Raw genomic sequence first — 17,935 nt, forward strand, 5'->3', positions numbered from 1 at the left:
TAGGATAGAATATTCCTAGGACAGAATGCTCCTGGTTTAGGATAGAATATTCCCAGGACAGAATGTTCCTGGTTTAGGATAGAGTATTCCTAGGACTGAATATTCCTACTTCTCCTGGTTTAGGATAGAATATTCCTAGGACAAAATGCTCCTGGTTTAGGATAGAATATTCCCAGGACAGAATGTTCCTCATTTAGGATAGAATATTCCTAGGACTGAATATTCCTGCTTCTCCTGGTTTAGGATAGAATATTCCCAGGACAGAATGTTCCTCATTTAGGATAGAATATTCCTAGGACTGAATATTCCTGCTTCTCCTGGTTTAGGATAGAATATTCCTAGGACAGAATGTTCCTGGTTTAGGATAGAATATTCCCAGGACAGAATGTTCCTGGTTTAGGATTGAATATTCCTAGGACAATATTCCTGTTTATCCTGGTTTAGAATAGAATATTCCTAGGACAGAATGCTCCTGCTAATCCTGGTTTACCCTGATATTGCTTACCTGAAGTACAAACACCAAGACGGAAAAAGCTCTTTAATGACTTGAGGGCGCAAAAACCTCGGGCTCGCCAGCGAGAATTGGAGGTTCCCACTGAAATCCTGCGAGGAGTCCCCGGTAACTCCGCGCGGGCAGCGGCTGCGAGCGGGGCCAAGCCCAGCCCAGCCCAGCCCGGCCCAGCCCGGCCCGGCCCGGCCCACTGGCGCTCGGGCCGGGCGTTAACGCGCCCCGCCCCGGGGCCGCCCCGGCAGGCGGAGCGCACGGAGGCGCCTCCCGGCGCTGCCGGCTCGCTGCCCGCATGGAGGACGCGCACCGGGCCGCCCGCCTGGCCGCCTCCTGCCTCCGCACGCCGCTCGACCCGCGCACACGGGCGCCCGCCGCGCTCTACGAGCGGGGGCCGCCGCCCGCCGCCGCGCAGGTACCGCGGGCACGGCCCGGGGCTCCTCGGGGGCCTCCCGGGGCACAGGGGACACACGGACACACAGACAGACACAGGCGGGCGACACCCGGCAGATGGCCCGGGCGCAGCGGCGATCCCTTAATGCGCTTGCGGAGCGGATGGAGGCACTGCCTGCCCTGCCCGGGGAGGGCTGGGGCCGCTCCGAGCCGGGCTTGGACTCGCCGGTTCCGGGAGCTGGAGGGTGCTGGATCCCAACGCTTCAGGATTTTTGCAGTGAAAACCTGACAAAACATAATTTTTTTAAAGAAACTGGCCGATGACTTTTTTTTGCTTAGAACAAAATGAAGCTTTTGTGATGCTGACTAACCTGGCTTTAATAATTTCTCTGACTCGTGTAAGCTTTAAAAACGCTTAAAGAATATTAACTGCACACAGCTGCAAGCTGACAAACAGTATTGGAGATATAAGCTGTGTAGAATCCCTGTCATTTCACAGTAAGTTATGGAAATGGCATAAATATTTATGCACCACATCTCTAATGACTTATTTTTAGAGTGGTTATGGAACTAGGAGGCAGAGAAGGTTCTGTTTGCTTGTAAATAAAGGCATTTTTAGAGCTGCATAGTAATCAAGGAAAAATTACACTTTACAAAATAGTTAATTTTTTTCTTTTGGTAAGTCCTTTTGATCTTATTTCCTGTTATAAACATATTGATTAGAGGGCAGACTTGGGAATTTTCACAGGCTTTAAATAGGACCCTTAGGATAAAAATTAATATGCAATAAGATTATTCCATGTACTTCTACATTAGCATTGGTATACAGGTTTCTCTATTTGTGTTACTTTACCATTCCTTAGACTTAATTAGGATAAAGCAATATTAAGAACCTTGTTCCCCTTCCTTCTAGAAGAAAAAAATTATGAACATCTCTTCTAGGATGGCTTCGACTTGGATTCAAATACCAACAGAGAGCAGGCCTCCCCTCCAAAGAGAGACTGTGACAAGTGGATAGACTTTTCCAAAATGTACAATTCCAATCAAGAGTATTACTTGAAGCTGGAAGAGTTGAAAAATGCCCACATGGAGACCATGGCAAAACTGGAAAGTATGTATCAGAACAAACTGTATTTAAAAGGAGTGCAAGCCCTGGATAAGAGAAATGACACCTCTCCAAAGTGCTGTAGGTAAGTTTGGGGGCACTTTTTAGCTGAAGATTCCCAAATGCTTTGCTGGCAGCTGTAAAACAGCAAGGTGTGTTTCTGGGCTGGAAAGTGTTCCACTGCCCACCCCTCATAACCAGATAATCACCAAAAGTCAGTTTTGGTGACAGAAACGCTCATTACCTTGCTAATGGTCTGTGAGATTTAGAGGTGGGTGTGCACAGGGATTGGGCAGCACATGTAGGAAAGCACAGGGCCTTTCCCAGGTCAGGAAGTGCTGACTTGGTGATCAGCACTAAAACCAGGATCTGCTTTGAGCTCTGCCCTTCTCCCTTCTCTCCCCCTCAGCCACTCGTTTTTGTTTCTAGTGATGATTCCTTAGAGTGGAAGTCACCGGCTTTGCATCAGTGTTGGACTGGCTCAAACCAAGGTTGTTTTTTTTCCCCCCTTTATTTTCAAGGCCAACTTGGGACAAGAGTTCATATCAGCCTCTTAACCTGCACAAATCCTTTTCAGACTCAGACTTAAGCGATCCCTTGGGCTCAAGCGCGTCGGACGCGTCTGATGAAGAATTAGTGTTTGAGGAGAACGGCAGCGAAGCTGGATCATCCTCATTTGCTAAACAGCAGATTGAAAAAATGTGGGATGGCTTCTGCCTGGAAGACTACATCTCCTGTGCCAAGCACAGCCTGCCCAGCTCACCAGCCCGCAGGAAAGTGCGCAAGAAGGAGAAAGCGTGGTCCCCCAGAATCACCGTGCCCAAGCCCTTCCAGATGACCATCAGAGAAGCTCAGAAGAAAGAGCAGAATGTCAAATCTAAGTCACAGATTGAGCTGGAAAATCACCTGCTGAAGAAGCAGCTGGAGGAGGAAGCAGAGTGTCAGAAGAAGTTCCGAGCCAACCCCGTGCCCGCCACCGTCTTCCTGCCGCTGTACCAGGACATCGTGCAGCGGAACGAGGAGCGCAGGAGGTCTGTGAGGGAGAGGAGCAGGCTCCAGCTCCTGGCCACCCAAAAGCCCTTTAAATTCATTGAGAGAGAGAGGCAAAGGCTTGAAGCCAGGAAAATGCAGTTAAAAGACCTTTCCCCACCTGAAATTAAAATCAAAGTGTTCAGAGCGAAACCAGTCCCCAGATGTGTTTATAGTCCAGATTTCCATGACAAGGTAAAGGAGGAGGAGCTCTGCAGGGAAATCAGGATCAGGATGAGAGCTGAGGAGCTGCTACGAAATTCATCTGTACCCAACAGCAGACTGGCCTTAAAAGAGACCAGCAAAAAGAAGAAACACAGGAGCACTGAACCAAAGCAAATGGAGCACAAGCTCAAGATCAAATCGAGCGTTCCCGATTTTGAACTCCTACATGAGAAATTCCAGAAACGCCTCCTGCGACAAAAAAAAGTGAAACCCCTCACGGTCTGTGAGCCTTTTGACCTTTGTACTTCATACATCCCCTCAAAAAGGGACAGGATCTTGAAGGACATGCAAGAGGATGAGGAAAAATTGAAGGAAACACGGTGGCCGTTTGCCTCTCCGAGACGGAAGCCTCAGTCAGGGGCAAAGCCTCATCTCCTGGGAGAGGGAAAATCCAAACCTCCCAAAACCACAGAATCCACCAGACGGCGGCTGCAAGCCCTGAGGTGACTGCTTGGAGATGCTCTACTTCATGTATACTTGAAAAGCAGACTTTTTAAAATTATTAGTAGATATTTGATATTTTATTTGGTGTTATTTTTGGTATTTCTTCATATGTAGTTAATTCTTCCATGCAGTGAATATAGGAGTTAATTTAATCTAAGGGCTTATAATATAAATCTTAAAATATTTAAATATAGGACTCAATTAGTATTTATTATTGTTAAAGGAACACTAGTGCATTTTTGTCAGCATGTCCCTAAGAAAAAGATAAATGCCCCTGGTTTCCCAGGATATCCTGAATCCCTTGAAATGGCACATATGTTGTGCCCTCTCATAGCAACCCTGTTTTCACTCTGTTTTTCTCTTTGGAATCATCTTTGCCAAAGCTTCCTTTGAAGTCTTGCTCTAGGTTTAAAATGAATTCAGCCTTAGTTTATTTTCCCCACCAGGAATTCCCTTGAGGAAAAGAGAAAGCTGGAAGAACAACAAAAAAGGAACAGAAACAAGCAGAAACAAAGAACGAAAAAATTCCAGAAAATTGTGATGGCTCGGGCTGAGGCCAATGACCCACATCAGAGCCTAGCTCAGATGTCTAAACCCAGATTAAAAACATTCAGGTATTTTGTTGCATTCCCCTGAATCCCAAACACCTCATTCAACAATGAGGAGGAGAGGTTTGGGATTGCACTGTATGTTAAACATACAGTGGGTAAAAAAAATAGCATAATCTAAGTTTACATACTTACACGTGGTAAATTAAACATGGTGCAAGCAGCTGGTGAAAAAGTGGCCAAATTTAGCATTTCAGCTGGGAAATTAATGCCAACCTATATTGAACTCAGAGTACAGAAATACATAGCATATAGAAATACATAGCATATAGAAATATATATATATTCCACATTAGATTATTATAGACTCAGTAACAGGAGAGTGCCGTGTTTTCTCCATTGATGTATCAGCTAAAGAGGAAAAGGTTGTAAAAATCAGGAGGAAAGGGAACAGTGTGGATACAGAATATCCTTGCAGAGCTGGATACTGCACTGCTGTTGGTACAGCTTTGGTGCAGCAGCGAACATTTCACAATTCACTTCTTTGTCCCAGCAGGTCCCCACTGAAGAGGGAAATAAAAGCAGGAATATTTTAACTTCCCAGTGCAACAGCAGTGAGTGAGGAAGCTGCTGGTGCTCAGGAGGAATGGGATCCCAGGTTCCCTGGAGTAGAGATGCAATGCAGAGACTCTTTGTGTATGACACAGAGAAGAACACAAGGGCTTTCTTGGAGTGCTGTAAGCTGCCACTCCAGATGGCTCCAGCTCTCACACAGCTCTAACCCCATGACTGCAGCTTGGCCTTGTGCTTGGGGCTAATTTAACCCTTCCTGCTTTTCTAATACTAAGAAAAATAAATCCTGTCTGAACAAGTCTTTAGTGAGGTTTGTGATCTGGCGTGGCACGGTGGTTCTGCTGCAGTATTGTCAGCTTAAGGTGCTGTTATGTGGGGATGGTGAGAGGCACTGCCTGCTCTGCCCCTGTGGCTTCATGCCTGGGCAGGGTTCTGGGGCAACAAGCACAAATCCCAATTTCCAGTGAGCTGGCACGCTGTCAATAACAGGAGCTTTGTAATCTGAGTGTCCCTGAGCAGGTGCTCTGCTGACTCTGGGACAGAGTCAAGAGGCAGAGTAGGTGATTGGGGATGTGGTTTGGGTTTGTTCAACAGCAAATTTCACACTACAGTGTTCAGCTCAGAGGCCAGGAGCTCCTGTCTGGGTGTACAATGCTGCTGTTGCAAAGCAAGCTCCCTTCCCTGGTGCAGGTGTTGGACCTGATGGTGCTCCTTTCAGCCCAGCTGGAATGTGTCACACTGACGCTGTCTGTCAGTGGCAGACAGACAGACATTCAAAGCAAGGAATGGAAGTTCACTTCCCAGCATGGTGAGGAGTTCAGGGATGGTCAGGGGGAGAGGCTGGAGGAAGCAGAGGTGTAAAGGGCCCCCCCTTGATCTCATCCTTGCCCAAAGTGCCTGAGCTGCAGTGGCAGGTGTGCCCGGTTCAGAGGCAGTCACAGAGCTGCCTGTCCCACCCTGAGGAAGGGTTCCAACCCATTCCACCTGGATTATCCAACACTCTCTGTGGTCCCAGGGATCATTTCAGTTGTGAATCACCAGTTTCATTATCCTGCTCTATTCACTGGGCCCTTGCCAAACCAAGTCAGGATAAAGGTGTTCCATGATCCAGGACATGCCCACCTCTCTGGGGTGAGCAGCTGCTGAAGTAGCAAGGTTCTCACACCTTCAGACTTGAGAACTACTCATCTTTATTTAATGCTCCTAATTTCCTGTGGTGTACTCTGTTAAATTTTGCTTACAACAACGGGAAGATCTGTATGAAATCAGCATGTAAAAAACCCTAAATATCCAATTTTCTTTTACCAAAAACCCCAAGAATCCAAACTCAGCCTCTATTTAAGTCCAGTAGCCAGGACCTGCCTCTGCCTAGCCAAAGTGACTCCTTCAGAGACAAATTGTTCAGTACCTCTAATGTATCTTGAAGTATGACAACATTTAATTTGTTCTGAGCAATTTACCTGCTGTAGAAAATGACTCCTTGTGCTATAAATTAATAATGATTTCTCTTGTTCTCTGCTCCCCTCAGGAACAACGAGAAGCAGAGAAGGCAGGAATATTTACAAGAATTGCAAGAAATGGAAGAAAGAGTAAAACAAATGCCATTGCTTTTTGAAAGAGTCACTCAGGTTGCTTTGTTTCTGAGCTATTAGTTAATCTTGACTGATACTGAATGAGACATTTGTGCTCTGACATTTTTAGAAGATACTTCAAAAGCACTTTTCAGGGCAGTGTTTCTCCATTTCCATCTCTGTTGCCCCACCTCCATGTAAATATCAGTCATTTTGGAGATGTGCTTGCACAGGGAACTGAGAGCTGTTGTAAATGTGTCTGGTTCAGTTCCAACGTGAGTAACCCTGACCACAGCCAAGCATTGCTGGTACAGGAAAGTAAAATCTGGGAGAAAATTTTCAAGTATTGTTTTGCCATTCTTACCTGCAGTGAATAATCATTTCCAGTTGTCAGCAGCAATTAATGAATCAGAGGATTGATTTAAATCAAAGTATCAAAAGCCAGGCATTTGATGCATTAGGTAACATTTAACCATTGTGGTTTTTCTACAGAAAAATGCCAGAATAGCTGCAGAAAAGTATTATTCAAAGAGACTGAGAGCACTGGGGATCTGCCCAGAGTTTGTTTCAAAGAAAGGAGGAGCAGCCAAATCACTGCACTTCTCCACTGCTGGAGATTTCACCTCCATTGCTGGCAGAGCAAGGTACAGATGACTGAAAGCTTTTTCTTTTTACCTACTAAAAATACCTACTATGTATCTAGTAATTAGAAAAATTTCCATGTGTAGATTTAAGGGAGTTTTAATGATTTTCAGTATTTTCCAGGGAACTATTTGACTATGTGGTATGTTAGCATTAGTGTGTATTTTTGATTGGTTTTCCTGAATTAAATATTATTTTGTAAAACAGAGGAGAGCTGCTTAACCAACCTGTTATGTTATTTAATGCACTTTAAAGAAAAAAAAGAAGAAAAACATTGTTTGTTCCTTTCATCCAAAATTCTGGCAGGTTGCTGTAAGTCACTACCTTTAAATTTTGAATTTTTTAAGTGAACCTTATTAAAAATAGTTTTTAGTATCTATTGGGTGTTATGATTTGAAAGGAAGCAGAAATTAAATTTAAAAAAAAGAAATATATAAGTAATATTGTTCAGTTACTTTCTAGCATAAAAAGGGACTCTTGTGTCCCCCCTTCTCTTTTCCTTCCCCAGTTCCACCCCAGCCAGGGCTACCAGGCTTTGTCCTGGGTTACATAAAGGTGGAAAGCATCTTCCCAGAGAATAAAACCCCACATGCAATTTGTCTTTTCAGAACCACCAAGGTTAAAGTGAAGAAAATTAAATTCTTTGAGGAAGCAGCTGGTGACAGTCCCCAGTCTGAGCAGTCCTGGGAGGAGGAGGAGGAAGAGAAGGGGAAAGGTGTCAAAACCTCCACCCCAGATGAGCAGTGCAGTGACCTGGAGGATGGGGGTGAGGCCAGGGCCAGCCCTGATGTCCTTGAGCCTGAATCCAACCAGCACAGTGACCAGGGGGAGGAAGAGGAGGAAGAGGAGGAAGCCAAGGCAGACCTGTCACTTGGCCATTCCCAGGAGGAAGAGGAGGAGGAAGAGGAAGCAAAGGCAGGTCCATCACTTGGTCATTCCCAGGAGGAAGAGGAGGAAGAAGAAAAACCAGGCCCATCTCTGGACCATTCCCAGGAGGAGGAAGAGGAGGAAGAAGAAAAACCAGGCCCATCTCTGGACCATTCCCAGGAGGAGGAAGAGGAGGAGGAAGCCAAGGCAGGCCCATCTCTGGACCATTCCCAGGAGGAGGAAGAGGAGGAGGAAGCCAAGGCAGGCTCATCTCTGGACCATTCCCAGGAGGAGGAAGAGGAGGAGGAAGCCAAGGCAGGCCCATCCCGTGGCCATTGCCAGGAGGAGGAGGAAGAGGAGGATGAGTCCAGACCCAGGTCTGATGGCTCCCATGAAGAGGAAGCTCAGTCTGACCCTGAAGCTGAGGGTGCCTTCCAGTATGAGGATGAGGAGTATGAGAGTGATGATTCTGAGGAGGAAGGGCACTGAGGAAGGGCTGGGGCTCAGGAGCCTCTTGCACTGCTGGCTGTGCTTTTGGAAGCACTTTCTGTATTTACAATATTGCTTCCTCTAGGAACCATCCCCTCCTGTCCATGGTTACCACAACACCAAGCAGGTCATGCTCTCTTTTCCTTTGAGGAAGAAATTATCACATCATTACCTTTTACAGCTGCTCCAGATGAAGAGAATAACAAAAGAATTCAAATTCTTGAAGCAAATGTTGAAAGCCATTCCTGGTTTGGAATGAATTCTGGTCTCATGTAGAATCCTCACTGGCAGGAAGCAAAACATTTTTCTGAGCTTGGCAGATAACAGGCACTCTAAAAATCAAGATATATTATTAAAAAGTGTATCAAACACCAGAGAAAAACTTGGTGCTTTGCTACACATCCAATATGCTGTGAATTTGTACCTCTTTGTTGAGGAGACCTGCCAGTGCAGGAATTCTGGTTGTTTTCCAGTCAGAGAGCTCAAGTTGCTGGTTTCCACCAAGAAAATAATTTACCTTTGTGTTACTCTTCTTTGTTGCACTCTTCTGTGGCATTGGTGCTCCTGTGTTCCCAGAGTGAGCTGCAGCCTCATTATTTCATTCTAAATGACACAAGAATTTCATCATAAATTACAGGGTGCTGTGCAACTGCTGAGGCTCCAGTCCAGCTCTTCCCAGGGGCTGGCAAAGCCAGGGCAGGTTTTGGAGCAGGAATTGCCATTTTAACCCTGGAAAAGGGGAATCTTTTTACCTCAGGGAACTCCAGTTGTATGAAACTGTGCAAGGGAGTGCTTTAATACCTCTTCTTACACGCTGGCTACTCAGGACTTCAGCTGCTCCACTAAAAACTCCAAAAAAATGTTTGGGATTTGGATTTTTTCTAGTATCAGCACTCCCTTCCCCTGCTAGTACTGACTTTCTTGCTGAAAATTCTGTCATTCTTTTTTCCTCCTTATTTTGTTACATAGTTTCTCTGTGTTTGGAAGTTTTTTAAGCATTCTTACTTTTATTTATTTTTCAAGTGTGAACATAACTCATGCAAATTTGAAACTTTTTTAAAACTTGAATAAAGTATTTGTGAAATTATTAATCCTTGCTTCACAAGGAAGCTTGCTTGTGGTTGTGAGGATTCTGTAACTCTGAGGAGTGGTGCAATTAGCAGTCACAAACGATGGTGCTTGTCCCTTTAGGAAATCAAATCCTTTCCTGAAAGAAGGCAGAGGAGCTCTAAATTATGTTATTTTTCTCAGATGATTTGAAGTGATTTCAAAGGAAAAAAGTCAAATCTGTTTCTAAGATTTGACAGCACTCAGCTAAATGTTCTAAAAGAACAAATATGTAATTATTGAACTACTAAACTAGGGGTTTAAAATACCACTAAAATTCCTGTGAATGTAGAGAAAGTAGCAAAGCCAATGCTTTCTTAAGGTTTTAGAAGGAGTTGGGAACCTGTGTAAAATTAAATTGAGTTTGTCACTGAACATTTAAATATTTTAAATATAAACCTTAACAATAACAGAATTCATGAACATGAGAAATAAGATATAACCAGGAAGGGTTAGGACAGATTTTGGAGGTTATGTCTCAGCTTTTTTTAGCATTTCTGGAAAAGAAGAACAGAATTGTGTGGACTAAGGAGATCCAATTGATTATGGTTTCCCAAGATTTCCAGCAAGCATTTCTAAGATATAAAGTGCTACAAAATTCCTGAAAGAAACCAACCTCTTTGTAGGAAAAGGAAGATCCTCATGAATGGGTGAAGAAACCTTGAGGTATTAAAGGAACCACTTATGGAAATCACTTGGAGCAGCAGAGTTTTCAGACAGGGAGGATAATGAGATGAAAGTCCAAAAAGCTGTTCAGAAATTGCATTACAAACACAGAGAGATCAACATTCCAATAAGGAATTAAAAAGCAAAGAAAAATCAGAGATGGCAGAACAGAAATGGAGACACACAGATCAGGGTGAATTAAACCTCATGAAGCAAAGTACAGCAGTAAAAAATATTTTAAACAAAGAAGAGCCATGTACAGCTGTCAGGAGATGAAAAACAGTCTGGTCCAAAAACCAAGTCATGATTTGACCTTTTTTTTTTTTTCTTTTTGCAAGGAGGATGATTTAAATGTAGAAAATCCAGACTAACTAACAGGACGAGAGCACTGGAAAAAACCCCAAAACTGTATTTAAAGACAAAACCCCAATAACTTCAACAGGAAAATTAAAATCCAAAGGTGATGTAATAGAAGCATTTTAAGGCTCATTAGAGGAGAAATGCTGATGAGTTATGCTGTCAGGGAAGCCACCTAGCAGGAGGGAGAGGAATAGGAAAGTTTCTCACAGATTACTGAATATTCTGTCTTTAATATTTTAATTAATGGCCACAGCATAAAAGTAGGAACATGTTCAAAAATTTGCAAAGAAAATGAGGAAGGTGTATCTGAAAAAAAGGATTTAAAATACCACATGGGAAGAAGGGGGTAACTTTACATGTGAACTGTGGTATAAAATTATTTTGCAGTGCAAGACTAGTGTATCTATATAATAATTATATTTATATTATTATATAATTATATAATAATTATATTTATATTCTGAAGAAGAAGCCAGAAGTTTGGGATATTGTGCTTTTGGAAGCACTTTCTGTATTTACAATATTGCTTCCTCTAGAAGCCATCCCCTCCTGTCCATGGTTATCACCACACCAAGCAGGTCATGCTCTCTTTTCCTTTGAGGGAGAAATTATCACATCATTACCTTTTCCAGCTGCTCCAGATGAAGAGAATAACAAAAGAATTCAAATTCTTGAAGCAAATGTTGAAAGCCATTCCTGGTTTGGAATGAATTCTGGTCTCAGGTGGAATCCTCAAGGCTTCTCTAATGGCAGCAAGCAAAACACTTGCCTGAGTTTGGCAGATAACAGGCACTCTAAAGATCAAGATATATTATTAAAAATTATTTCTAACAGTGTGTCTGCCCCATTGCCCACAAGCTGAAGTCAAACATCAGTTTTGCATACAGAATACATTGTCCAGGAACACTGCTTAGTTCATTATAACAAGATATGACAGCTGCTGGCTTACAACATTAAACTAATGAAATTAGATATATTGATATTAGATAAATAAAATGAGATCAAATTTAAAATAGTTTGGTGTATGTCCTCCTCACCCTTCAGTGGTATTTTAGCTTTACATCTCTTTTGGTTTTAGGAAAAAAAAAAACAAAACCCAAAAAACCAGCAAAAAAACCCCCTTGCATACTCCAGCAAAACTCAAAATTGCTTCTTTCTTCAACAGGAATTCCAGGGATTTGAGGAATGAACTAAGACTTACAAATAGTATCAGACAAATTCCTGTCCCTCCTGTGTGCTGAAATCCCAGCAGAGCAATCAGGGGTCCCAGGGCCAAGGTCAGCAGGTGACAGGGCCAGCAGGGTGTCCCCAGCAGCTGTGGCCAGCCATGATCCCTGTCCCACGGAGCTGCAGCCCAGGATCAGCCACTGGGACAGTCCCCCCAGGCCCAGGGGCTGTGGCACAGAGGAGCAGATGGTAACAGGCCAGAAATCCCCTCATTTTCTGATCATTACCACCATGAGACCAGGCTGAACTTCACAAACACCTGGAAAGCCAGTTGTCAACAGGACAGAAAATAAAAACATTTGCACCTGCACAGCTCCAAACTTGCTACTAATAGCCAGGGCTCAGTGCCAAAAGCAGATTACACAACAGTTAGGCAGGTTACAAAAAGGAGGTTAGTGAGATTAGGCAGGTTGCTGATTAACTGTAGCAAGCAGGCTACCAACACAGGCAGGAAATTCTGCTTGCCAGGCTAATGAGCTGCTACAAACCACGTTATTCAGATGATTTCAGACTTAGCTTTCCACACTTGTAGGTGTACCTGCTTCTCAGGGTGACTTGCTGTACTTTGTGATGTGTCTTCCATGCCATCCCACATTTCTCTAAGGTGGGTGAAAGACACACAAAGTATGTTTGTAATAAGCAGTAAAACATCAAAAATCAGCTTTTGGTGTGTGACATTCTGATTAAGCTCTGCTCTGGGCAGCTCCATCCTATGACACCTTCATCCCCAAGGGCACCATCCCAGCTGCTCCAGCAATGAGCTCTCACATCAGCCACACAAAGAGCTGAGTGTGAGGCAGCAGCACTTGGAAAGGACCAGTTTGGGGTCCTTTTTACAGTTCTCAGGATCTTGGGTCCTTTTTACAGTTCTCAGGATCTGAACCTGTTAGACATTGTGGTTTTTTAATCTATCCATTCCCCTTAGCCCCAGACCAGGATTGTGACCTGCAAACTGCCATCCCTGGAGCACATGGAAGCATTGGGATATCTTTGAACTCTGAGTTTTCTAAGCAAAAATGTGACTGCAGCCACTGCTCAGCAGAATTGCAGCCCAAAGTGCTGCAGTTCATCTGACTGACACACAGGGGCTGCTCGTGGTGCCACTGCAAAATCCCCACTCCTAACACACTCCTAGCAATGGGTCCATGAAATCTGTGATACTGCAGAGCTGTCAGACTTCCCAGGGCACTGAGAGCTCCTGAATCCCTGGCTTGTTAAGCAGACTCACAGCTTATCCCTGGGTGAAACCTTCCTTCTCCTGGTGCTCTGGTAATGCTGATTTAATTCAGGCCCAGCAAGCTGAGGCTGAGTTGAACTCTGCTGGTGGAGCTGGCTGGGTACCTGTCTGCCTGCTCCAGCTTGTTCTGACCCTGAGAACTGGCACAGAGCCCCTCCTGTTCCCACAGCTCCCTCTACTCCCTTTCCCACTGAAAGGCAGCTCAGTGTTGCCCAGAAAAAGCCCTCAGTTTCCAACCAGCCACACAGCTCCTGGGTAATATTCAACTTTGTGTAAAGGGGAACTGGGAAAAAGCTGTGCAGGTTTATGCAAGAGTCAATTCTCTCTCAGACACCTCACAGGCAGCACCACACCCAGCTCAGCTCTCTGCCCTCCCACCCTCACACAGAGCCAGCAATTCCAAAATGTGGAAAATCCCAAAATCCCATTTGAGGGCACCCAGCTGAACTCTGACTGCACTTGATTTAGCACTAAATGAAAATAAAATCCACCCTGGAAGATGGTTCTGTGGAATAGAACTCTTCTTTTTGGGACAGAGTTGCCACATCCCAAAAGAATTTCCATTCCTTGCAAGGGGCAGGGAAACCAAGAGTGAACATCCAGGAGCTTCCAGCACTCTCCCTGCTTTCCATCACCTTCTCACAGGTCTTGTGTCTTGACAAAGAAAACTCTACAAAGTCTGCAAAAAGCTTTGAACTCCTCAGGCAAAAGAAATTCTGGAAGGGCTAAATATTAGGATAGAAGAGCCAAGTCTGCAGATGAGATGCCTGAAGGTTTCTCACATCAGAGCACAAAATTATCCAAAGAAGCTGCACTTCCCAATTTGTCCACTCACACAAATCACCTTGCAACAACCAGGTGGTTTCCATGATGGGGTTAGATTTAGGGATTTTTCTTTAAATACCAGTTTTATCAAAACCTCAGTAAAACACATTGTCTAAACAATGGCAGAGATGCTGAAAATCTGCTTCCCTTTCATTTGTGAGTTGTGCTCCATCCTAACTCACTGCCACAAGCCCCTTTCATACATCACCCACCCCACACAAGCCTCCAGCTCTGCTCCTTCCTTCAGGCAGCATCCTGCAAAATAATGGCAAAGATCATAGCCTGATAAATGATTTGTAATTTGTGCATAGATGGCTGTGGAAACACAAATGAGAGCAAAGGGCTGAGGCAGAAGGACATCTTGATAAAGTACCTGGGATTTTTTTATCTTTTACCAATATCTGGTTTCAAAGAACTGCTTGAAATGAATTAAAAGTTTGTTTCAGGTGACAGGGAGCAGTCCCTCTCCTCTCTCCTGCCTACTTACTGTTGAACAGGGTCCAAGGTTTGTAAAGTCCAGACCAAAAAGTCCTTCTGAGCATCAAGTAGCTCTACTGAGCTTGCTGAAGTAGTAGAAACAATCTCAGGAGAACACTCCAGAGCACAAGAGAAGCTCTTTCCAGCCATTTTGGTGAGGATCAGGAGATGCAGAAGAAGAGGGAAGATCAGATGACTGCTAATAAAGGTGGGGAAGCAAAGAATGAGAGGAGCTGCTCATTTGTCTCAGTGAGAACACACAAGCACAGCCCAAGTGTGTGTTTCTTATTTTCTGTTTCATGTACATAAATCAGCTCTCAAATACACCCAGGGATCTGACAATCATTTCCCCCAGCCTTCTGTTTTAAACCCAGCACACATTTTTTTGTGGTTATTTTGGAACTATGACAGTCTTTCAGGGCTCTTATTTGTTTGGGTTATGGCTTTTTGGAGGGAGTGAGTGGGGGATTGTGTAAGGCTTTGGGGTTTTTTTTAGAACTTCCTGCAGCATAATCTCTTTGGGCTCTGTATCCCAGACAGAGAATTTGCTGCAGAACATCTACTTATGTCCCAGTCACACAAAGAACAATCACAACAAGAAGTATTGTACTCTCTGCTATAAACACTGCTAGAACAAAATAGTAAGATTAAGGGGAAAATAGTTAAAAATAGAACTCTTTTCTTTCCAAAGGAAATAACATGATTTTCACCCCAGCCTCTCTTGCCATTGTTACAACAATGGTTCATTCTAGGCCATATCTGACTGCACTTGGAATCAGGAAGCCCTGGCACAAATGTGTTACAGCAGCTTGTGCTTTGTTTGCACTGAAAGCCTGGGCCAGCACTGCAGGTTTCAAGTGACTTGCTGGAGGTTAACAGAGCTGTTCCAGGGGTAACATTTTCCTGGAGCACAATTCCAACCATACCCCAGTGCTCCAGAGCACTGCAAACTCTGCAGCTCAGGAAAGTGAGGGTGACTTGTTGCAGCTTAGCTCTCTGGATAAACTTGGCCATTTTGCACTGGGGCAGGTGCTCAGGGGCCAGCTGCTGATCAGGCCTGGATCCAGCTTCATAAAAGAGGGAAGTGTGGCAGGAAAGCACAGAACAGCACATTTCCAAGCATTTATTCCCAGGGAGATCCCTACCACTGACTTTGCAGGAATTACCACTCAGTTCTCAGGATCTGACCTGTTAGAGATTGGGGTTTTTTTCATCTATCCATTCCCCTTAGCCCCAGACCAGGATTGTCACCTGCAAAGTGCCATCCCTGGAGAACATGGAAGCATTGGGATATCTTACCTGCATCCCCAGAATTCATCTTCACTGCCACCACCAATACAGTGTTTCTCTTCACACCACAGCAAACACAAAATTCATGTTGAGGCTTCTTGCTTCTTTCCTAACTAATATGATCCTTTGGTATTCCTGTTAGAAAAAAAGCCATTTCAGGCTCTTTTCAACATCAACAGTAAGGGAAGGCCTCTACTCCTGCAACATTAGTGGTGCAAAACCTGTCCCCTCTTCCCATTCCATCTATTCCAGTACAGGGAACAAACAGCAAGTCACCTTTCTTTTATATATTTCTGAAGTCAAACCACCTCAGAGGAAGCACAGGAGCTGGAGAGAAAACTGCCCCACCCTGGCATCACACATCCATATTTCCTCTGATAAGCAGCTTCTCATTTTCCACACTCAAGATTCCTCTTTTTTTCCCTTTTTTTGTCCTTTTGAGCTTGGACTTTTAACTCTTCCATTTTAGAAGAACATCTGGCTGCGTTTCATGTTGCTCCTCTGGGTTTGCACCTCTTCTCCATCCAGAATCCCTTCCAGGCAGGCTCTTGAGTCCTCCAATTTCATCAATACTCTGCCCTGAAAAGGGGGAAAGACACCCCCTGATAAATGTTTATTTGAAAAAACAGCTTAAATCTTTTCTGCTCAGCATCAGGAGTCTGAGCAATCATTTGGAAAAGTGAGGTGGGAAGTCTGGTCCTTGTCAGAGGAGTGGGTGCTTTGATGGAAACAGGGAACAGCATCTCACCCACATCTTCCTCAGGACTCATTTTAAACAGTGAAAATGAATGTTATAGCTGTGTGGTCCCCAGCAGCAGTAGAAATTGGCTATATTAAAGCTGTACATTATCCTGTCAGCATGCAGAGCTCTTCCTTAGCCAGTCCATTAATGCTAATGAAATCCCCTCTGTGTTTCCCCATGCCAAGGGCAGTGCTGGCTCCATTCTGAGGCAGCCACAGCACTCACCCTTCCCCAGCTGTGAGGGAGATGGAACAGATCCATCTTCCTCCAGCTCTGCAGCAAAGTTCCATGCTCAGGGCTCTCTGTAGCCCTCAGCTGAGGCTGCTGGAGACTGTAGCTCATCACTTCTGGTCTCTCCATTAGGATTCCTTCCCAACCTCCCTCCCTCCTTCCTCAGAGCTGTAGGGGAATATTCTGGCCAAGAGAATGCTCTGAAGACTGTGATGCTTGGTCTTCCTGCTGGGATGATTCACAAGCATCTTCAAAATCCTGGAATCCTTTAAAATAAAATTTAAAAAAAATAAACCATGTTTTAAAAAAATCAAGACTGACTTCACATTCACTCCAAGGAATTCCAAAGTTTGGAATTTACCTGCACTGGAGTTCCTCCCATCAGCAGCTCTGGCAAATGCTTCCCAGGCAAGGGAGCCTGGAGCTCATTGCAGTGTGGGGATCCCCACAAAGACAAAGCTCAGCAGCTTTTGAACAAGTGACCTTTGTGGTCAGAGACAAAAAGAACATCAGGGAGTATCCAAGACTGACTGCTTTCATTCTCTTCATGTATTTGGGTGATGGAAGAAATGAGAATAGAATGGTGTGCTGCCTAAGTGACCAGAAGTGAGGGACTTTGGGGATGGTCAGTTGTTGTCACAAGTGATGTCTCAAAGCACTGAAGAGCAGGGGCTGTACACTGAGAGCACTGGGAACAAACACCCCTTTCCTTCACCCCTTTGCACCAAAGAGGTGCAGTTACAGGTCAGAGTCACCTTATCAGGACAGCAGATGCATTAGCAGAGGAAGGAATCAATGCAGCCAATAAAGGAATTGATACCTGCCTATAGTTAGAAAATGCCTTTTACAGAACAAGCTGTTCTTCTGGATCACTGAGGAATGACAGAGGTTGAGTTTCTAAACACACAGCTACATGTATAATTGATATTGTCTCACTGCCAGACATCTAGAGTGTCTTAGGATTTTAATTGTTCCTTTCTTTTGCTGTTTCCCTCTCAAGAATGGGTCTAACAGCTACAGGGGAAAGAGGAGACATGGAAAAGGGTTAGGAATTGCCTCTATAATGAGCTGGGAGCTGGAATACAAAGTTTAGAGTGGTGGATACAGTGACTACATAGAATCCATTGAGCAGGAAAACAGGATTCAGGTCTCTCTTTCTGACCCTCCATGAGGCAGCAGGACAGTGACCCTCTGCTTCTCCACCCTAAAGCAGAAATAATATCCATCCATTCCCAATACTCACTGAGGCTGCTGGGCAGACAGGCCTTGCACGTGCAGGGTACCCTGGAAAAATGCAAACTGGATTTCTTTGGGATCAAGCCCACCAAGAGATGCATCCCAGCCACTAGGGGGAAGCTGGTCCCAAGGACTAAAGGGCTGTT

The 17,935-nt window shown here is 44.4% G+C and overlaps 1 protein-coding gene and 1 long non-coding RNA gene across 9 annotated transcripts; one reads left to right on the forward strand and one right to left on the reverse strand.

Annotated features, from left to right (window-relative positions):
- The first annotated feature begins 773 nt into the window (after positions 1 to 773).
- On the forward strand, positions 774 to 9,482 carry FAM161A (FAM161 centrosomal protein A). 4 transcript variants are annotated; one of them, XM_059840492.1, is made up of 7 exons: positions 774 to 920; positions 1,841 to 2,088; positions 2,525 to 3,700; positions 4,148 to 4,315; positions 6,351 to 6,450; positions 6,886 to 7,037; positions 7,644 to 9,482. In XM_059840492.1, the coding sequence occupies exons 1-7, from the start codon at positions 801 to 803 to the stop codon at positions 8,389 to 8,391; spliced, it is 2,712 nt and encodes a 903-aa protein (XP_059696475.1). In that variant the 5' UTR covers positions 774 to 800; the 3' UTR covers positions 8,392 to 9,482. The 4 variants fall into 4 exon arrangements, with proteins under 4 accessions (XP_059696475.1, XP_059696476.1, XP_059696477.1 ...); XM_059840494.1 differs by lacking the exon at positions 774 to 920 and adding an exon at positions 956 to 1,396; XM_059840493.1 differs by lacking the exon at positions 4,148 to 4,315.
- On the reverse strand, positions 5,993 to 17,717 carry LOC132324424 (uncharacterized). 5 transcript variants are annotated; one of them, XR_009485620.1, is made up of 5 exons: positions 15,590 to 17,717; positions 12,290 to 12,350; positions 11,148 to 12,010; positions 10,115 to 10,247; positions 5,993 to 8,994 (listed from the first exon to the last, which is right to left on the reverse strand). It is a non-coding gene; the product is annotated as an uncharacterized LOC132324424 (long non-coding RNA). The 5 variants fall into 5 exon arrangements; XR_009485618.1 differs by having other exon boundaries at positions 11,148 to 12,350; XR_009485619.1 differs by lacking the exon at positions 15,590 to 17,717 and having other exon boundaries at positions 12,290 to 15,567.
- Positions 17,718 to 17,935: the final 218 nt, after the last annotated feature.

The sequence above is a fragment of the Haemorhous mexicanus genome, chromosome 3, assembly GCF_027477595.1.
Source record: "Haemorhous mexicanus isolate bHaeMex1 chromosome 3, bHaeMex1.pri, whole genome shotgun sequence".
NCBI lineage: Eukaryota > Metazoa > Chordata > Aves > Passeriformes > Fringillidae > Haemorhous > Haemorhous mexicanus.

What these genes read in the sequence shown, in the direction of transcription:
- FAM161A (XM_059840492.1), top strand. Translation starts at nt 801, where the DNA reads ATGGAGGACGCGCACCGGGCCGCCCGCCTGGCCGCCTCCTGCCTCCGC. An exon ending in CGCCGCCCGCCGCCGCGCAG is followed by an intron (nt 921 to 1,840) that starts GTACCGCGGGCA and finishes CATCTCTTCTAG; the next exon opens with GATGGCTTCGACTTGGATTC. An exon ending in ACCTCTCCAAAGTGCTGTAG is followed by an intron (nt 2,089 to 2,524) that starts GTAAGTTTGGGG and finishes TTTATTTTCAAG; the next exon opens with GCCAACTTGGGACAAGAGTT.